The 21758-nt window shown below is 36.1% G+C and overlaps 1 protein-coding gene across 2 annotated transcripts in view; it reads right to left on the bottom strand.

Moving 5' to 3' along the window:
- Window positions 1–21758, bottom strand: part of LOC129941216 (lachesin-like) — a 120288-nt gene that overhangs the window by 79198 nt on the left and 19332 nt on the right. For both annotated transcript variants that reach the window (XM_056049793.1, XM_056049794.1), the window contains exon 3: window positions 5940–6046. In XM_056049793.1, the coding sequence (XP_055905768.1) occupies window positions 5940–6046 (107 nt within the window). The remainder of the gene's footprint in view (window positions 1–5939; window positions 6047–21758) is intronic.

Below are 21758 nucleotides of genomic sequence, written 5' to 3'. Positions count from 1 at the left end.
AGTCTAGAGGATCAGTAAACACTAAGCAATTGCTGTATACATAGCAAATGCAGAATCAAGATTGAAAATATTGTCGTTGTGTCCTTATAAGAGCAAAAACTTTTAGATATCTATACCTTCCAGAGATTTCTGGAAGGATAGGCCATTACTGGAAGATGAATTATTTGAATTTCATAGAAATGGATCAGCAGTAAACGACAGGGTTGGTGGATTCGTGTACTTTGAAAAAATTAATTTAAGTCTCTCATTCCGCCTTCCCAATCACTGTTGCGTGTTCCAGGCGGATCTTTTGGCGCTAATAGAAGTCTTGCCCTAGCTAAAAGAAAACGTGATATCAACATCTGATTTTCAGATAGTTAGGCCGCTATCAAATCTCTGGACTCTGTCCCTACAAATTCTATAGCAGTGCATAATTTCCCATCATCTCTAAAGGAGTCACTTTTTCTGGTAGCCGGGCCACAGAGATATTCCATGAAATTGTACCTCAAGTAGATGAGATGTTCAGAAACAGTACGGTATAACCCCATCTACCACGTTTCGCTAAACATCTGGCCTACACTAAAGCGCTCAAGATACTTGCTCTCTCTTAGCAGATCGCAAATAATCTCTTAAATCGGTATCAAAAACTGTCTTATTCTCAACAGATTTTCGCAGAAGCTCTATAAATGAGGAAGAGGAAGAGGAAGAAACAGTTTTTTTTTACCTCCTCTTTACATGCCCTATTTTAGTTCGAAAACTCAGGATAAACCTAGGAGAATTCTTCTATGAACATTTAAACGATCGCAAACATATCAACATAATCAGATTTCACTATGCCTAATCCGCTGGAACGGATTTTATTGAGCTCACAAAAAAAGCATCGAGATTTAAAACAATGGGCTAAAATACTGGCCTAAGTGGTTCCTACTTCATCCCGGACAGCCATTTGAACCTAACCTAAGGCTGGACCGGAGAATAAATAGGCGTTGGATTAAGCTTCACTTACAAGAAATTCTGTTGGTGATTAATAGGTGCGTCAATAATACAAAATCTTTGGATGTCAAGCTAATTGTTTAGTGTCAATTTCGGCTGGTGGTTGCAGTTGGTGTCATTATTTGACATTTATTTGAAAAGAATGTTATATGACAGTCAAAGGTCATCGCTTTAGAATTGTGATAAAGAGCTTGTTTTTAAGTGGATTGGATAGTATGGATTTCGACAGAATGTGGTTTCCAAAGGACGGCAGAATTACACGGGTTAAGCCAAATAAGAATTTTCATATAAGCGATTTAAAAATATGCTTATCTCTCGTGAAGTTGATATACACTAGCTACTATATTCATACTATTTGATGTTATCCTTTTAATTGTGGATACTTGTTGATAATGAAGTTTGAAAAATTCAGCCTGATACATACAGAAATCAATAGGCCTTTCAAACGAATTAAAACTTCGATAATGTCTCACACTGACTGCGTTTTATTATAGTTTTAAGATAGGCCCACTTAACGAAAAGCCCTACATTTCTAATAATGTAATTATTGGGAGCAGTATTGAAAGATCAGCACTGTTTATCCGGCTCGAAGGACCATTTTCGTTTTTTTAAAGCTTTTTCTTACTTCAAGACTTAAACATTATAAGATTCTTAAGAAAATATATAACCTCTTTAATAAAATGTGTATACCAATTACTATATGATTGTTTGTTCGTTAAAGTCCCTTTCATCAAAACAAACAATAGGTGTTTTCAAAAATTTTCTCAGTCCTTTTGAATTCTGTGAAAACAGATATTTAAAAAAAATCGTAACCTAAACAAATTTCAGGAAAATTCCAAGAATATTTAAACTAATGCCAAGAAAAAACACACAATAAATCATAACCTCAAGAATTCCATGCCACTAAAAAGTCAAAAAAATAATAAATTCTTAATGTACAGATAGCTCCTGCTGAAAAGAAATAGATATAATTTTTTTTCTAAACTAAAAGATACCGAAGGAGTCAAGCCCTATTACCATCATCATAATCATCGTCAGCAATTTGTTATTTCGGGTTATTAAGCTTTGCTTTCGAGGTCAACTTCAACTCTATGCCAATCTTCAATATGAATTCATCGTCAATTATCCGAAACATAATATTTCTTCAGAGTGAAACAAAAAACCTTATTCTTGGATTTCCAACGATAATAATTATGAATTCAGTCAACCATGCTCTGCTCTATTCAATCTTTAAAAACACAAATTCACAGGAGGTAAAAAGTAGGTGGGTGTAAGTTTACATTCTTCCCTCTTTTTCCACATTAATCGATGCTTGCCACTTATCCTACAAGGACGACGGACCCATCGACGAGGCGACGTTGATGCTGATGATGATGATGATGGCACCTACCTGAAACAGCTTCAATCACTCTCTCTCTGGTTGTTTTTTTTTATTCCTTATTTTATTATTATGATTTTTTTTGCTAAAGAAGGAGCAAAATTATGAAAATCCCTTTGGTGATGTAGTACAACAATTAATCACAAAATCCCCACTTCAGGGAGCTAATTACATGCTTATCGCAAGCACTTTTTTATTACCATTATCTGAGTCCTTGTTCTCGTTGTTGTTGTTCTTGTTGATGTTGATGCTGGGTAATGGGCATTTTTTTCTCTATTTTATTCTTTTTTCTCAAAGTGTTTCCTGGATGCCTTTACCGGTAACCAGCGAGGGAGGAAGAGAGTGAGGGAGGCAGATGAGCTTTCTACAGCCGTCATTGACAACTAGCTGCCAATGGCTTGCTTATGGCTTGGTAGTCGACTGCGACTAGTTGCCTTTATCCCTTTTACCCTTTTCAATTCCACAAATGACTGCTTGATGAGATCAGAGCCGCTTGAGATTTTTTGTAAGCATTTTTTTTTGCATTTCCAGCTCTCACTCAGTTTTTCACGGATGATTGAAATTTTCCGGCTGTCAAAAAGGATGGAAAAAAGGAAGATGAGACACTAAGCCCACCGACCCGGTCCACATCACATCACTGTGCTGCCTGGGTATCGGATTGCCGGCAGCTAGGAGTATGGCCGACAAGCTGCATGAAGATTTTGCTAGTGATAGCTGTTTTTTTTCTTATTCGTCCTGCGGTCGTTTCCCATTTGTGTTCTCTTTCTCAATGAGACGATTCGTTGGAATTTGTGGCTATAGAAATGGTTGGAGTTGGACGTTTGTTGGGCGAAGATGAATTACGAGCGCCAAGTAATTTGCCTCAACAACCCATGATGATGATGATGACGATAAAGATGGTCGATAGACTTTGATGATGATTTTACTCTAAGGATTCTATGGGTATACTTGTATAAAAAAAAGAAACCCAACAACCCCATCTGGCCTTAAGCAGTCATTGAAGGGATAATGGCAGTATCAGCGGATTATTATGTTGTATGATAGAGATTCGCTTGTTGGGAGCTATATAATATTGGTAGATTACAATAAATTGTGGAAGAAGGACAACAATAAAACGGAACCCGGAATATGATTCTTTATATAGATTTTTTTCTGTTAGATTTTTCTGGGTAGAGTTGTGGGGGTCTCTTGAATGAGAAATTGAGATCGGACAGTTTGGGTGATTCAGACAAGAAAGTTGGTAAATAATGAGTTAAGCAAGAACGGATTAAAAAAAATTAATACTAAATAATAACTTAAAAGTTCATTAAAATTTTAGATTTGTATTGTATACTTATACATCTTATACATCAAGTTATTATTATTCAACACAAATGTATATTTCTATGACTATTGACTAGATAAAATCAGAAAGTACTGCAGCCTACGGGCCTGCATTAATAAGTCTGATTACACCCGTCCGGTAGCATATCCATTTAAATCTTTAACAGTAGAAATAATGAGTAATAAGCAAGAATGAGAAATGACGTGAGTCAAATGAGAAATGAATTCACACCTACTTCTGTCGTCAAGAAGGATAATAAAGGTTTCTCACCTTACACGAAAAGACACAAGAAAACAATTGTAGTCAACAACAAAACACCAAAGCAAAGTACTTAATAAACTGAACACCAGCCAGCCAGTTATTCCACTAGAAACTCTGGGAATGACACTAAAGGCACGTTTTAGATAGACTACCCCCATCACTAATAAGGAGTCGTGAAGTAAATACTTTGGCCAACTTAAACTGTTGAAAGCTAGTGATAACTGTTGTTAAACAGCAAAAGCAGTAGATAGTCGTCGAAGCTGTTGAAAACCGGTGAAAACCGTTGAAAGTCAGCGAAAGTTGTTGATAAGTCCTATAATAGTAAGCAAAATCGTCCAAGGTCTGAACAAACCCAAATACCAAAAGAGGAGGTTACTTGCAAGAACATCTTCGAAGTCATTGAATAAAGAACCCCGAATAAAAAACATAGAGAAAGTTGATGCACCGGAATTTCTATATAAATTGCTGCAAGAATCTGTAGAGAAGCAGGGCATAGTGACTTACAACTCGTATTTATAAAGTACGTAAAGTTTACAATGTTTACTTAAATCTAAACTTAAAACTAACATAGTTTCAACTGCATATAACAACAAAATTTAAGTTAAAGCTTGCAGATATGAGGTTGTCATTTGTAGAGACAATGAGAACTTATATAGAATTTGTTTAATATACTAATTAAATAATTAAGATTAATAGGACTTTTAGCGCAATAGTTCAATTTACTTAAAATATTATAAGGTCAGACAAGCCTTTGATTGAATGGAGGTAATAAAAGTTTATCAGGCCAGGGAAAGAAACGAAGACAAAATCTTAAAATTCTACATTGAATACTTATTATTCTTCAATATGAACAGAATAGTGTGATACCCATGCAGCACATCATGGAACTCTTTGCAAAATCTTTTGACGAAACCAAGCAATCATTTTCATAATATAGAAATCATTAAACATACGTTTTGATTCTAGTACAACACCAAGGTCAGAAAAATTGGATTCTCAATCCAAACGTGATGAGAAAGCAAGAATTTATTGACTTACATTTGTCAATATTTAAAATCAAATGATTTATATTGCACCATAGATATGTAATAAACAAAATGAAGAGTAATGGACCAAGGTGACTTCGTTGAGGTACACCATAATCGAATTTAAATTGAAGAAAAAGGTTACTCCCAAACATGACCCCATAACATCTACCTTTGTTTTTCTGCCTATGTTTTTCGAATACATCCAAAACAAAAGTAGAGAATTATAATAAATTAGTATTTTTATATTCTGAGATTTTTAAATTCTTCGACAGAGACAGAACCCGTGTATTGGGTTGTAAATAAAGGCATTTGAACTAAAGTACTGTACAACGAAGTACTGCACAATGTATTTATTTAAATATTCAAAAAAAAAGTTTTGCTTCCATATAGTGAAAGTGTTTTCGAAAACTAATAACACAATAAAAACATCTTTAATTAAATGGCGCCCGTATGTAACCTTCCTTGCGTTATGTGCCTACTTTCTCTCGCAATTACACCATTCCATTTAAAAAAAAAAACTAAAGTTATGTTTTCACTATGTTAAATTAAAATATCTTAATTAAATGACTTGGTTTTTGATTTGCTTCCTCATTCACTTTTCCGTCTAAAAAGAACAATACAAAACAACAACTTAAACGAACAATTTTCAGACGCACGTCAAATTATTCACTTGAGTAAGATGGCGCCCTGTTTTAACTGCGGCCCCGAACAATTATCAATAAAAGCCACCGCAATTAATTGAAATCTCTACTATATACTCATCATCGTCGTCGTCGGTAGTCTGTAAGTAAAAGAGTAAAGCAGGAAAATCTCTAGATGCCGTTGCTGTTCCTGACAATTAAGTGGCTAAATTACTTGTGGCATCAAAAAGGAGGAAGAGGAAATGGTAATAAAATTGAGGCATGATAATGAATACATATTTCTGAATGTCTGTGTTTGGTGTATATGTAATAGGTATATGTGAAAGAGAACTTACTTTGTATGATCCAAGATTCTTTACGGAACATCCAAGTTTGACATTTCGTCCTGCAGGTACTGTAACATTTTCGATGTATTCTGTAAATTCGGGTTCCTCTGTTACAACTGAAATGAGATCAAAGAACATACATACATTGTGTGTTAGAATTACTAATGAATAATCAAATCACGTTTTCATGCAATGCAATTGTATATCTCTGTATATTATACAGCAGAGTCGAGTAGTCGTCGTGTCGCTCGACCGACCGACCGACCTTAAACCATTTTGTGGTAAGACTGCAATTGCAACTGCAGGCGGTACCAGGCAAAAGTGCTCAAAAGACAATTCATAACTAAAAATAGAGGATAAATATACCTATAGGGGTATTTCTTATCTACTACGTTGGATGTATGTGTCATGGGGTAGGATAGGGTGTGTTCCAACTTCTTTATAAGGACGATGACGACGAACCGCAAGCATATGTGTATTTTGAATGGATAATTCAATTTGCAATGGGCCATCCTCTGTGTGTAAAACTATTACTCCACAGGAAGTAATATGGATTCTGTTGGATGATGCCATATCCTACTATAGTTAAACTTTAGACAACGCCAATGATAACCAAGAAGAAGACCAGAAGAACGACGAGACGACATCCACTTTGTTAATGCTATTCCATTTTCATTCAAAGCATAGCATTTTGGATCGAATCTTCTCCCTCCCCAAAAACACAAAATCATACATGCACACAAGGAGCAAACTGTATCCCTGTGAGTTCTGTGAGCTCTGAAGTGAAGGTGTATATTTTCTATATATGGCAGCGATACAATTTGATTTTGCTCCTTCCGAAATGGTACTCCTGGGAATTAGATTTGTACCGAATTAGTAGTACACACACATAAGATCTAGGCACAATAAAGGCAGGCCAGAAAATAAGAAAAAAAAAAAAAACAAAAGGAAAGGAAAAGGAAAAAAGGCGGAAGTCTAAGGCTGGAAGTTCGTTTGGCTTTGGCTTTTGGATACTTTTGGATACCATCAGGGTCAGTTGATTGAGAATAGGGTCGAGTCTGTGCTTTTTTTATTATTATTTATTTGATGTTGTTGTGTTCTTTTATTGCTTTTTGTTTGATAAAACCAGACCGCATCAGTCGACGAGGTGTATCGAGACAAAATATGTACATAAATTTCAAAAAAAATATGTAACGAAAATTCTTTAAGAATTGAACTTTGTCCTCCTTTTTTATTTTTGTCTTTAGGATTAATACGGTAATCACTCTGATAGCTGATGATATCATCATCGTTTGGAGTTTTATCGTTTTACATCGTCATCTTCGTCATCGTCTTCGTCCAGTCAGAGTAGATGAGTCTTAATGCTTTCCTTTGGGAATCCCTAACATCAACAAGGACGACGACGATGATACGATACAATAAAATACGAAAGGACGAAGAACAATTTGATTTTAAATTCGAATTTTATGACGGCCATCAATTTATTGAAGCCGATTTTTCTTATCTTTCTTTTTCGTTTGTGTGTGTGTATTTTAAATCATCGTATATACATTACACAGTCTTTCTTTCGTTTTAATACATACTTTGTCTTTGATTTAAATTCATAGGAGATCACTTCATGATGTTGAATGATACAAATGCAAATAAATTATCATTTCCTTTGGAATGTTTTTTTTTCTTCTTCTTTTTTTAAAGGTGGTATAAAACATACTTTTAAGGGAATTGACTTTTCGATTTTTTAAGGCTTCAAGTTAATTATCTTGGACTTATGTTTTTCTATTAGAAATGAAAATTATATATGTATTCAATTAAAAGACTGTCAATGTAAATGGCGCCCAATGCAAACTCATTATTGTTGGAGTACTAATAAAATACAAAATATAAGATACTCATTTATTTATTTATTTATTTGACTAGGCTTACATGCTTATTATGTTTGAGCTTGGGCTCGAAGGCCCACACATTCGTTTTTAATAAAAAAAATTAAACTTTGAAACAAATTTAGAACGTGTTGTAAGGATTGTTTCTAAGTAAGAAAGAACTAATGTGGAAGTTTTTAGCTACGCGCAGCATTCTTGTGATTGGTTTAAAAGATATAAAAACTGGATGAAGAGGGGTCTGCCTGACGTTACTTGGTCTAGGATAGTTAGGAATCTTTCTTATAAGAAATGGTCAATCTATGTTCCCTGCTAAAAGTTGGTGTAGAAAGAGAATTTCTGCAACTTCGAGGCGTTTTTGGAAAACTTGCAGATTAATTTATGAATCGATTATCACCCCAAGAAAGACCGCGGGTTGCAACTATAAGAAATCAGTGAATGACAGATTCAATTCTTTGAGAGTGAGCTCGAAAAATTTAAGTGAGTGTCACAAATAACTTCTAAGTCGCGTATAAAACAGACGGACTGTAAGTTCGGAGAGAAGATTTGATCGCTTATAATTTGGCATTTAACAACTTTGAGTTCTAAGAAAATTTTGTCACACCAAGTTAGAAATGAGTTACATTCACTTTGGAGTAAGTAAGAGTCAGATGGAGTAGAAATAACTTTTGTGTTTTTCATGTCATCAACGTAAATAAAAATATCTGAATTATCAATTACTTTAATAACGTCGTTGATAGTTACGACAAAGGACCAAAGTGGCTCCCTTGAGGAACTCCAGAGTTTGCATAAATTTGATTAGAAATTGAGAACTTAAAAACTTGTATCAACGGTATTCAAGGTTTGATGTAAGCCATGAAATAAAAATGGGTATGAAATCAAGGGCTTAAAGTTTAAGATAAATAATTTGTTAACTAATTTTTTCAAAGACTTTACTTCACTTTTCTTTCTCCAACTCTTATAAAATGTAGGACACAAATTAAGTTAGATTGGAGCTGCCTTTTAGATACCTACTCAAAAAAAAAAACTATAATCAATAGTCAGGTTGTTCAAAATAATTACCAAAAAAAATGAGCCAAAGAGGTTTTTATTAGTTTTAGGATCGGTAGATGTCTTATCGATAAATTTTAATTTTGAAGGAAAGCCATCGGATTTATGTTTAATGTTAATAGTAGAAAAGTCTGGGATCCATAACCAAGCTGTAATGTATTTTGTCAATGTATTCTAGATAATATAAGCGAGATAAAATAATTCACAAAGAGATAAAATCTGCATTGAGCTTGCTGATAGTTTGGGAAGTCATCACCGGAGCTAGTTTTCAAATATGTTTTCCACAATTAATTTCTGATATTTCGAAGAAATCGTAGATTTTTAATTTACAAAAAAAGGGGGGGGTGGGACAATTAGCAAGATTTCTTTTTCAGAGGAAGAATTTTTAGGTAACGAAGACGGTTTTTTATTTTTGAGGATATAAGGACATGTCAGTAGTATTTCTTTGTCATTAAATGACGCCCAAGGTGAATTATAATTACGATTTCAACTATATCCTGTCCCGAAGGTTTTCAATTTTTCGTTTCTGTTTCTTTGTTGAAATTGGCCTTACATTTTTTCCATTGAAAACCTCTTCATTTCAAAAATGAACTATACCGGTCTGATAAAGCTCTGTTACTTTTTAAATTCTGGATAATTTATCTATGGGGATCATATTGCTATCAACTTTTTCTAGGAAATGTGTCTGAGGTATCTATTTTCTTCATAAAAAAGTTTCTTTGACATGAAGACTTGTCTGTCTATCCCTTGCAATTGGTAAACTCATATATGTGTTTGCATACTTCTAGTCCTTTTCGTTAGTACTTAGCAAGCTCTTTTATTTCAAAGAATGCAATATCCAATCCTATACAACACTTTGGCTCAAAGTCAAAATGAAAGGGGAGGTATACCATAAAGAAAGAGAGAGATTAAAGTTCCTTTGCATTATTTAACCCACATTAACAAGTCTCTCGGGGTCAATCGATTTCGACGATGCTGATGATGATGACTAAACGAAAACTGATGTATGCCTATGTTTATAGAAGTCTCTCTGCTAGTAGACGTATCGTATAGACTATAGAGGTCTTCAACAATACACAGAGCGACCATCTGCCACATTAATACAAACATTATTCAATTAGACGAACTGGTCAATTTGCAGCATCGCGTCACTCTCTGTATTCTGGAGAGTGCTCTGACTCCCCACTGCCATACCAAGCCAAGGCAAGCCAAGCTATGCCATGCCATAGCGATGGCGTTTATCAGGCCTTTCGTTTGTTCGTTGTCCTTTGGCAAATACAAATTCCATCAGCCTACGAGTATGCAATGCAAAGTGCCGATGGCGCAGCAAACTACTGATTACATGGTCAAGAGTGGGCGATGAGAGGAAATTAATGCGGTTGCCTGGCGACAATGTCATATAAATGTACCTACCTCAGTCCACTTCCACTACATATGTATATTTTCCTTTGATAATCGCCCTACTTGCTGCATCGACCGAAATATTGCATTTCGCCTTACAATCGCTTAAGCATTAAATGCTAACAAAATTACCAACGGCAAATGTAATTATCCTAATTCGGGCCAGAGACAACCATTATGCTCTCGTCTACTCACTAGGGAACAAAATTAACCACTGCTTGGTTGCATATTACAGAGTATAAGTTTTGTATGAATGAATGAATAAAACGATGGACGCGTCTAAAGTCTATGCCGCAGCAGCAGTCAAGGCTCCTCTGTCGTCTGTATAGCTGTATAATAAATACATAATGTAGCTTGTAGGTAGTAGCTCATCAACAAGAGAGATCATCAAAGCATCTTTCTCATTATTCAAACACTAAAATTATCCTGGTTGACATGTGTTTTGTATTGTATTGCCTGGCGTTGTGTTGTTGTGTTATGCCGCTGCCGTTATCGCTACCGCTACCGCTGTCGCTGTAGCTGTCGCTATACTGATGGGTTAGTGTTTTGAAGAGAACTATCCTTATTTTATCATTATTATTCCAAACCGTTATCCCCTCGTGGGATTTTCTCCGGCTGTACTTTCCAATATACATGCCTCACAGATTGATATGTTATTGCTCCTGTTTAAAGGTATACCTGCAGGATAAACGTGGCCATGACCACCTTCCTAGCCCACTCGCCCACACATACAATCCCGTATATGTCGTCGAAATCTATTGCATAATTTTAGCCTGTAGCACATCACCCATCAGCATCAACAGAAGTAGATACATAGAAACATACGAGTTAGTTCTGGTATTTTGTCATGGATGTGAATATCGAAAATTTTAATTGGAAATTCTAGTCACATGAGAAAATTCCTTCAACAAACAACACAAACAAACAAAGGAAAAAGCCTCCTTTCCACAATCCATCTTTTTCTCACTAACTCAAACCTACCTCAAACTCTCGAATACCACACTCCTCGCACTTGTTTGTGCGCTTTTACAGGAAGTGCTTGCAATACAACTTTCCCATTGCCATTCATCGTCAGTGTTGTGTAAAAGTAGGTCCTTTTGTAAGAGGATATTGGCTTGTTAAAATGTGGTCACAATCGTATATGGAATTTGAATAATACGAACGTAGCCCGCGGTTATGTGAAAGATACTCGTAGATACTACCGACTAAAATCGCCTCAGTAGCAAAAGCAAAAGAGGTAGTTGCAGTTAGTGATAAGGATATGGTTGGTAACTACACCGGCTGTTGCTGTTGCTATATTTAAAAGTAAACTTGGTTCGATTGATTTTTAATATCATAAAAGTGTTGTTTAGGAACGTCGTCGGTGGTGGGGGTTTATTCACTTGAATATGGGTGAGAGATTATATGCATGATAAGATGTTTTGCCTTGGGAGGTAAATTAACTAGTCAAAATGTCTAACATGTGTTTTTCTTTTTAATTGGTTTTGGACAAACTTTAAGGTGCAACAATATTCTGATAGGTTTTTAAGCTGGTTTGTAATACATACACAATACATATTTTTTTTTAAGAAGTCTTATAGCTTTCCATTTCTTGATTTTATTTAGAGCTGTTTATGATCTTTAAGTTGGTTTCATTCAAAATGTTATAGGGATAACAAAGAATTGGTTAAAAATGGCGCCCAATGTGAAACTTTTTTTTTTTGAAAAATTTGATTCGGCTGAAAAAAATAACTGCAGCGAAAACAGTTACTTTCTAGTTTACTTTCATTTGATTTTTGTCAATTAGTTTTGCGCAATTTGAGGAGGCTAGGACAAATGAAATTTGCAATTTATTAGAAAGCATTAACAGTGAATTTCGAACTTTAACAGCTTGTGTTTTCATGTTGTAAAAAAGTTTTTTTTTTTAAATTCTTTCGGTAAATTATAAAAGTTCTGTACTATCTTAGTTACAATGTCTTATGAGGCACACATTTACAAATTTCTAACTTTTAGAACTTAAGACGTGTCTTAAACTTTGATTTTTGAGCGGTCTAGCGTTTATGCAGCACAATCGAATGCCCACAATTTTAGGTTCACCGAAGACGGTTTGTAAGTCTATTTGGGTATTCTGCTTTGCGGCGGCTATCACTCTTTACCAAGAGGTACTTGTACTACTAGATACCCATGTACCAATTGTTGCTGAGTATATACTTCGACCCAGATATAAGGAAATCAAAAACTATCTCCATCTTGCTGACAATAATAATTTGGTTCTCACCGAAACATTGGACAAAATAAGGCCTCTAGCAACCCTGCCAAACCCACAATTTTGCATTTTCGATGGTGAGATACGAAGGAAGTCACTTTACGAAGCTATTCAATAAAGGCAAGCCCGAAAGATTTGGCTTTAAATATTGGAATGCTGACGAGCTGTGGTTATTTGTAAAAATTCAACACTGATAGTGGAACCAAAACGTCACAATGTCAAAACAATAAATGCCACTTGGATACAAAGTTATTGTTGATTTTTTGGCCAAAGTTACAAATCCTAAAGATCACATTGTATTTTTGACAGTTCACATAATGGCTAAAGCAAAAGGTTTTCTAGCTAGCAGGACTGTACGAGAGTTCAGAACATAAGACAAGAGAGGTTTTTTGATCACAACTACAATAAAATCCTTTTTTCAGTTGGAAAGGCAATAGCGCTATGACTGTTGGCTTAAATTATGAAGACATTGACCTTATGCATTCCGTGAGCCGATGATGCCCATAGAATTGTTCGTCAATTCTTGACAACCTACACAAATACCTCACCGTCATGCAAGCGTCATCCAGTAGTTCCGCCTGTGCCAATTACTAGCGAATATTTAAATAACTACGCTGTCGCTAATGTCATAATCGAATAAGATGGATCTGTGAGCAATGTGACGTTGCACTTTGGGTAGAGAAGAAGCGTTTCAATATGTTTCATTTAGTAAAAACATGAGCATGCATTGTGCCATTGTACCCGTTTGGGTGCAGGTCCAAAAAATCTAGATTACACATTTTTAAAAATTTTTTTTTTGCCAGGCTCATATTAAAATACAAAATGAGCCCAACGTTAACATTTTGTTGGAGTAATTTAAAAGAACTTTTGAATAATAACATATTTTTTCTATCTATGTTACATGTCTTATGAATTTGTTAATTTAGTAAGAAGAAAGTTTGGTTTGCATTGATAAATGGCGCCCAACAGAAAAATTAAAATTCTGATATTTTTATATTTTCCTTTACCGGTTTCACATTTAATTTAATTTTATTTTTCCACTTATCTCTTTGTGGAATTAATTTTCTCTTTTCATATTTTGAAACTTTAAAAATTGCTATTGAATAAGCACAACGCAGAGGGCTCTTTTTCCAAGCATGACACCTTTGGTGTCTTCAAATTAATAGATCGGAAACGATAGGGCAATCAAATGAGAATAAAACAAAAATATGTAGAAATGAACAAAATATGTAGGTAAACAAAAATGTCTGTCTAAATATAAACAAAATGAAAACACCCACCAACAAAATGGCCACCCATCAGCAACCCTCCAAGCCCTACAGCCACAACTTTTCATCATCTTTCTAAATGCAATTTTTCAAAACAGTTATTTTTAGAAGCTCGCGCATAAATTAGCAAACGGGAAAAATTTGTGTTCCAAATAGAAATGCAAAACGTAGGACGAGCATATACATAAGAAAACACCGGACTGGACGGACTTTGCTTTTGTAGGGAAAACACAACAACATCGACCAACTGACAAAACGTCCATAAATTGTTCAATGTATAAGAAGAGGTGTATTAAGGTCAGGGGTGGATTTAGAAATATTTCAAAACACTGCTCTTCAAAAGAAATGTTTTTAAGCAGAAAAGGCCGATGTGGTAATGTTTCAGAAACCTAGTGTGAAACTTCGGAGACCCAAATAGAAAGAAAAAACAGGCCGCTGAAATAAAGCTTTAAAAAGCGTTTAAGTAGTTGTCCAATCCTTAATGTGATACAAATTTCAAAATGTCACCGAAATGATGCTCATCTTACGATTTAGGTTCAAAATGTTCGTCTTTTTTAGAATGTATTTAAACATGTCACCTGTGAACCATCCTGGCCCCCTACGATATTGTAGGCCTATTTTGTTTAAAATCACTCCAGCCATGTAATTTTTTTTAAGTTTGAAGCGTGGCGATAGAGTTCAACCTGCTTGCTATCCTTTCGAATTTCAATAAATGCCTGTGCCACCGACAAAAAGCTAAAAAAAAGTTGGTAGAAAAACAATTTCGTCCTTACAGTGCACTGAGCAATCAGAGCACGGGCGGCAATGACGTTGGTGAGCGACGGACGCAGCGTAGCGGCTTGAAGTTGATGGTGTGGTGTTGCCCAAACAATTCTTCGTTTTTTTTAAGCCCTGCGATGCTTCGAGAGGAATACGCGAAAAAAGTAGCATCTGTTTTGTGGCTGCCTTTTTGCATTCTCTCAGTATACACCACGGTCCCTGCAGGACGCTATAGTCACTCGTTGGAAAGAGTGCAGGACTACAAAATGAAACGATGAATCTATATACATTTAAAAAAAGGACCTTAAACGGTGCAATAAGTACAAAAAGAAAATGTTTTCGAATAAAAACAAAATATATAAAAAAATATTCATAAAATTGCATTTTAATTTCAATGCCGAATTCCTTTCCTCTTACGTCTGCCCCATAGTCGTCTCCTTCGTTTTACTCCAACTGAAATAAAAAGGATATGCCAAAATGAAAGAGAGATGCTACTTTGTTGATACACTTGTGCATGTGAAGCTCAAGAGCAGTAGCATCAGGATGCATTACAAATGAAAATATTAAATTACAATTAAATCGTTGGCACGGCCGTGATTTCGTAAGGAGAAAACATTTTTCATGCCTCAATTATGAAATTACTGTTATGGCGAATTTTTATTTTGCGCTGTTTTTTGTTTTTCAAACAAAAGAGCTTTCTGCTTTCAGAATATACACTACACACGTCTGTATGTATGATCAAAGGATCATCATAATAATAAGATTGCCAGATTTGTTTCAGAAAAAAAAAAAACAAAAGTTGATGAAAACATATTCGGTGTTTAGCCTTGGGGAAAAATATGTTTTATAATAATTAATTACAGCTTATCTTTTTTGACTTTTTGAAGTTTATACATTTATTTTGTATAGTTGAACATGAATAATTTCAAATAACCAGACACTTCTGTAGTCTGTTGCTATCTTCGAGACGTTTAACTTTTTAATTCAAATTTAAAGTTAAACATATGTAACGTGTCTATTAAAAAAAAACTTAATATTTTATTGTTTTTCTTAAGATTTAACATCCACCATATTTTATTTAAAAGTTGCATACATTAAGAGAGAGCAGGAATTCCCGAGGTGGAATCTACAGTTACAGTAAGGTTGAACTACTTAGACTTCTACGACTTATTCGGAGACGAGACCTATAAGGAGAGGTTTATCCGGCTCCTCGTCCTTGGAGTTATACTAAGGATCTGGTCCTCCAGTTTAGGGGTTGTGCCGTCGCATCGGAGTGACTTTCTGACCACGTATAAATATGCTAGTTACGAAGCAACAACAAGCCTCGAATACTGACGGATTTGCTATTGACAAGTCACGTAAACCAATTAAGGACAACGAACTTCGGATATGCACGTGGAATGGTAGATCCCTTAACAAACCACGTGCAGCAGGAAATACGATGGGATGGGCCAGGCAAAAAGAGGATACAAAACTGCGATATTTATTATGGCGACTTCTACGGAGAAAACCAATAGCGCTTATTTGTATGCGGCTTTGTCATTGGAGTCAGACTATATGAGCAGTGTACTTGGAGTAACTTGGAGAGAACTTGCAGTTCTGCACATCAATCTACCGTCAACCAGATTCACCACATTGCTATCGACGATAGACACGCTTCCAGCATCATGGATGTCCGAAGTTTCCAAGGAGTTAACAACGACTCCGACCACTACCTCGTTGTTGCCAATGTGGCACTTCGGGTTTCCAGACAAAGGCAAAACAGGGAGGTGCTGGGAGAAGGTACAACGTCGAACGGCTGCAATCGCAAGAGATCGCCAGATTTTTTTCAGACCGAGTTACAAGTAACCTCTCTTGAAATTCTCTGCCGCAAACAAAATGTATCGAAAACCAGTGGCAACATTGCCAAGAATGGAATGAAGCCGCCTCTGATGTGCTGGATTTGAAGAAACCACCAACAAGGAACCCCTGTTTTGAAGAGGAATGTCGGCAGGCAAATGCAGCCAAACAACAGGCACGCAAAGCGGCGATGTTGAGAAGTTTAAAAACAGTAACGAAGTTCGAAAGTTTTATGAACAAGTGACACGAAATTCACAGGTACATATACCTAGAACCGAAGGCTGCAAAGACGAAAGTGGAAACATCATAGTAGAATCGCAGTCAACGCTGAGGATATGGAAGGACCGCTTCTGCAGACTGTTTAACGGCGACGACGAACAGAATTCCGCTGTCAGGTAGGATGATCCATTCCACATAGACGACAAAAGCCAACAATCCCGTCCTCCCGACTTTGACGAAGTAAAGTTTTCCATATCTAAACTAAAGTCTAATAAAGCTATTGGAGCGGATGGCTTGAATGCCAAGCTCTTCAAAGCAACAGGAGATAATTTGGTTAGGAACATGCACCAACTTGTTTGTAAGCTATGGTCGGAAAAAGCATGCCCGTGGAATGAAACCTCAGTATTGTTTGCCCGATTTTGAAAAAAGGAGATCCTCTAAACTGCACCAACTATAGAATAATCAGTCTACAACGGCAGATCCTGAGAGAAATCCAAGAACATCGTCTCATTGTGCAGGATGACCATGGAGAATAAAAGCTGCTTCATTGGCTTGGAAACAATTTAACAGAACTTTTCGATTAAAAAAAAAACAAGGCAATGCGCTGTCATGCGATCTTTTTAACTTCGTACTTGAAAGAATAGTGCAGAGCTCCCAAGTCAAAACTAGAAGCACTATCTTTCAAAAGTCTGTCCAGTAAAACTCAGCGTGATGTCAATGGGGCTTTTGTGAGTATTGAGACAGAGTTGGCAAAAATGGGTTAAATGGTTAATGAGGGCAAACAAAAGTACATGATGTCGTCGAGAAAGGACTTCCACTGCTGACGCCTCGGTTAAAACGTCACCAACTTTGAGGTAGTCAAAGGCTTCGTCTACCCAAGCTCCGCTACAAACACAGAAAACAACACCAGTGCTGACATAAAACGAAGAATAACTCTTGCTAACCTCTGTTTCTTTGGGCTGAGAAAGCATTCGAGTAGCAAAGCGCTCTCTCGAGCAATCAAAATGTCGCTATATAAGACCCCTATCATCCTCGTGTTGCTATACGGTGCAGAAGCACCGTTTTGAGAGAAAAGTTCTTCGTGCGATCTATGGTCCCGTATGCATCGAAGGCGAGTGGAGGAGAAGATGGGACGACGAGCTGTTCGGGCTGTTCAGCGACGTAGACCTAGCCAGAAGAGTAAAAGTTCAACGATTAAGATGGCGGAAAGTCTTCAAATCCACACCCACAGGACAGCGCAGTAGAGGAAGACCGCGGATCAGGTGGCGCGCATAAGTGGAAAGTGACCTCACCCAACTTGGAGCGCAAAAATGGAGACCTCTAGCCATTGACCGAGCTGGATAAAGAAGTTTGTTGGGTGAGGCCCTAGTTCTCACAGGACTGTAGTGCTACTTAAGTAAGTAAGTAAGTAAGTAAACTCTCGAATTTTAGAAAACCCCTCATTCTGCATGATATTCAAAAATTTGTACATGATTTTTGAGAATTTCACCATTAAAAGCTATCACAAAATGTCCATGATCACCAACTTCTCTTGGTCTTGACCACTTCGTGCACGACGAACACCACCAATATCGATTATATTTGCCTCCCCTAGACCTTTTTCTTCGCGATTTGAGGAACTCACAGATCTTTCTAGATAATTCACCAACCACATCGACGCTCAAATAGCATTACAAAAGGCGTAAGTTATATGGTTTTTGTATAGGCCCTTCAATCGATAACAAATCGCCAATCATTTCTGACACTTGGCTTGATTTAAAATTACAGAAAAAAGCGCAATATTTATGCTAAGCTGGAAAACAATTTATATAAAACTCCATATCAAATCTTTAAATAATTTTCTAAAAACTTCTAAGTCGAAAACCCAATGTCATTCTTAGCCTTAGCCTTAGCCTTAGCCTACAAGCTGAAACGTCAATTTACACGCACACAACTTTTAACTTGAAAAGAAGAAATAATTGTAAGTGGTTTATTAAAATCAAGTGAAACCCCTTTAATTTCTCAGACCTCGATAATTTATTCAAAATAAACTTTAACCGCCGACTGCTTTAACTCATGGTAACATGCAGTAGAACTGCACCCTTATTTTGATAGGCTACCTAGAACTTATAGATTGACAGTCTCATTGTTGTTATAATTCTCATTGGATCCATTCGGAATTAAGAACTTCTAAAAACGTCTTTAACTAAATTGACTACTCAACTATTCAAGATTGTGAGTGTAAAGGATTAGCTCAAAATTCGAAGTATTTCGGGAGAAACACGGACATTCATTCGATCTTTGAAACTAGTTATAGCTATCATTGAAATCAATCCGGAATCTATACATTTTGGAATGGATATTTCACTGTGTTTTGCTTTGATTATAAAAACTAATTATATACTGGTCGATCGAAGATCAGGCAAACATTTTTTTTTGTGAGAAAAAAAAGTTGAATTGCCCAGATATTTTTCGCTACGAACGAATAATCATTTACCTGTAAATCTGATACCTTTATAATCGAAAGTGAAACGATTCGTTCCACAGATTTGTGTTCCAATTCTCCACAATTCCAATGACATATTTCTGTCATTGAACATCTGTCGGTGGATTTTAGTCAAGACTTTTTTTTACAATTACAGTTATTTTTAATTATAGCTATGAATAACCTGCCAATCAAATTTCAATGATTGGTTTCAATAATGAAAGCCAACGATAGCTATTATTGGTCCCTGAAAACTTATTATTCCTTGGGCGCCCACACTCGAAATCCCAACGAATCATTGAATGCTTCATTGTGTTGCATTTCTCAAAAACATCTACACACGGGTCACGAAAATGTAACCATTATGGCTGAAACTTGAAATCCCAACGAATCATTCAATGCTTCATGTGTTGCATTTCTCCAAACCATCTACACATGGGTCACGAAAATGTTACCATTATGGCTGAAACAGAAACACGTTTCAGATTTGGCTTCGGTTAACGTTTACGAGTTCAGCCTTTGGAATTCAATGCATGTTATCACAATGTAGCTTCGATACCTCCCGTTTCATTTGACAATCGTAAGGAATTAACGCAATGTTAAGTTATGTGGCTCCAAACGGAAACTCTAGTTCAAATTTGCGGAGCATTTGCCTTATCTGACAGCTCAACATCTGTAAAAAAATACATTTGCTTTTGGAAGGATTCCTATTGGTTACTATAGGCTGTGTAAGCTACTTCCGCGATAAATTTATTTTTTTTTGATTTTAAAACTCATATTTTTATTTATTTTGCGAAAAAATATCAGGTTCTAATGACATGCCATTTTAGAAATGTTATATTGGAAGTGTCATTCAGAGCAACTTCAAAGCAGGCCCAACGTAACGCAAACGACCCTGAAGCTAAAGCGTTTACCGCGTATGTGAACAGAAATTCTCAACAGCGCTTATGTACATGACAGAATTGGTACAGATCGAATAACGCATAAACATTGATTCTGCCACAGCAGACTTTTTCTGGCCTACTATTGAAGAATGCAACTTGGAGAATATGTGGTTTCAAGAAAACGGTGACGCATACAACTCAACTCGATCGAATATGGCTTTATTGCAGGAGACATTTCCTGGCAGCGTAATTTCTCATCGTGGCCATTTGATTTGAAACCACTGGACTTTTTTTCAAGTTTGAGCAGATAAACCTTTAACTTTTGAGCAATAAAAAAACAACATTCTTCAAGTTATGGCTGAGATACCGCTCAGTATGTGTCAAAAAAGTGGTCGAAAATCGTAAAAATCGATGCTTGCAACAGAATGATGTAATATTTCACATATAATACCCGTGTTTTTTTGGCATTCTATAAATAGTATAGTAGAAATTCAACAAGAAACCCCATGGGCAATAGCCAGATTTTTGTAGTTAAAAATTGATACACCTGAAAGAAGACCTGTCAAAATAATAATAATACACAAACACAAATAGAACAAAGTTTCGTAAAAATCAAAAGCTAAAATTAACTTCAGAAAAAAACTAACTAAAACTAATAAAATGGAAAATTTTTAAGAAGAAATGGTAAGAAAACATCTGGAAATTGAGATTCTATAGAAAAAAAAAAAAACAAAATAAAACCTTCAAAAAAGGGGTTTGTTCGTAGCCTATTACATTAACATGTGGTGTTGAAACGAGCTTCAAGCTCGGCTCAATTCTGAATCGAGTTGAAATGAGCTTGATTCGACTCGATTGCGGTCGGCGATTGGAGTCGAGTCAAATTTGTGAAGAAAAACCTGTGCACATGGAGTAGGAGCAGTTAGCATTCTTTTATGGTGCTGAACTATTCAGTTCTTAATTTTTTAACACGAATCAAACTATTTCACTGCCACTCCGTAAGAAACATCGAAACACAATTTGCATTTTAGAAAGTGGTGTCATTTTTAAATTTACATGTGCGATTTATTTAATCTAAACTGAGATAAACCTTTGGTGGAAACATATCAAAACTAAATTACCTTTTCTATTGTTTTCTCATGAAAAATGAGCCCAGTTAGTCCATTCACAACAGCAATGGATAAGCTGAAATTAGAGAAGTCACTCATAGATGTTATAAGTCTCATGCTCAAAAGCAGGACAATAATTTCTAACATGAGAAGTTTTACTACCACCAGATCGGTGAATCGAGGCACTCCCCACGGTGGAGTCCTTTCGCCTCTTTTATGGAACATGGTAGTAAACGACCTACTTACAGCATTGGAAGCAGAGGGTTTTAAGGTGATTGCCTAAGCTGACGACGTTGCGATATCCGTATCTGGGAAGCACCCCCAAGTTTTCTCAGAACAGGCTAACTAAATGGGCTAAGCAATGTGGATTGGACGTCAACCCACACAAAACAGAATTAATACTCTTTTCGAGAAGATATAAAATTCATCAGATTAGCCCACCCAAGATTAGAGGAATATCATTAAGCTTTTCCGATCAAGCGAAATATTTGGGCCTCATTTTAGACAAAAAACTAAATTGGAAGGCAAATATTGATGAAAGAGTCAAAAAGGCTACTGTAGCGCTTTTTACTTGTAAAAAGGCCATAGGATCAAAATGGGGCTTCTCCCCAAAAATAACCCACTGGCTATACACTTCGGTAATCAGGCCGATACTCATTTATGGAGCCGTCGTATGGTGGACCGCACTGGACAAGATGGTAAATCTAAATAAGCTC

Source organism: Eupeodes corollae, chromosome 1 (assembly GCF_945859685.1).
Source record: "Eupeodes corollae chromosome 1, idEupCoro1.1, whole genome shotgun sequence".
NCBI classification, from domain to species: Eukaryota; Metazoa; Arthropoda; class Insecta; order Diptera; family Syrphidae; genus Eupeodes; species Eupeodes corollae.
This window is presented reverse-complemented; position numbering and strand designations above follow the sequence as displayed.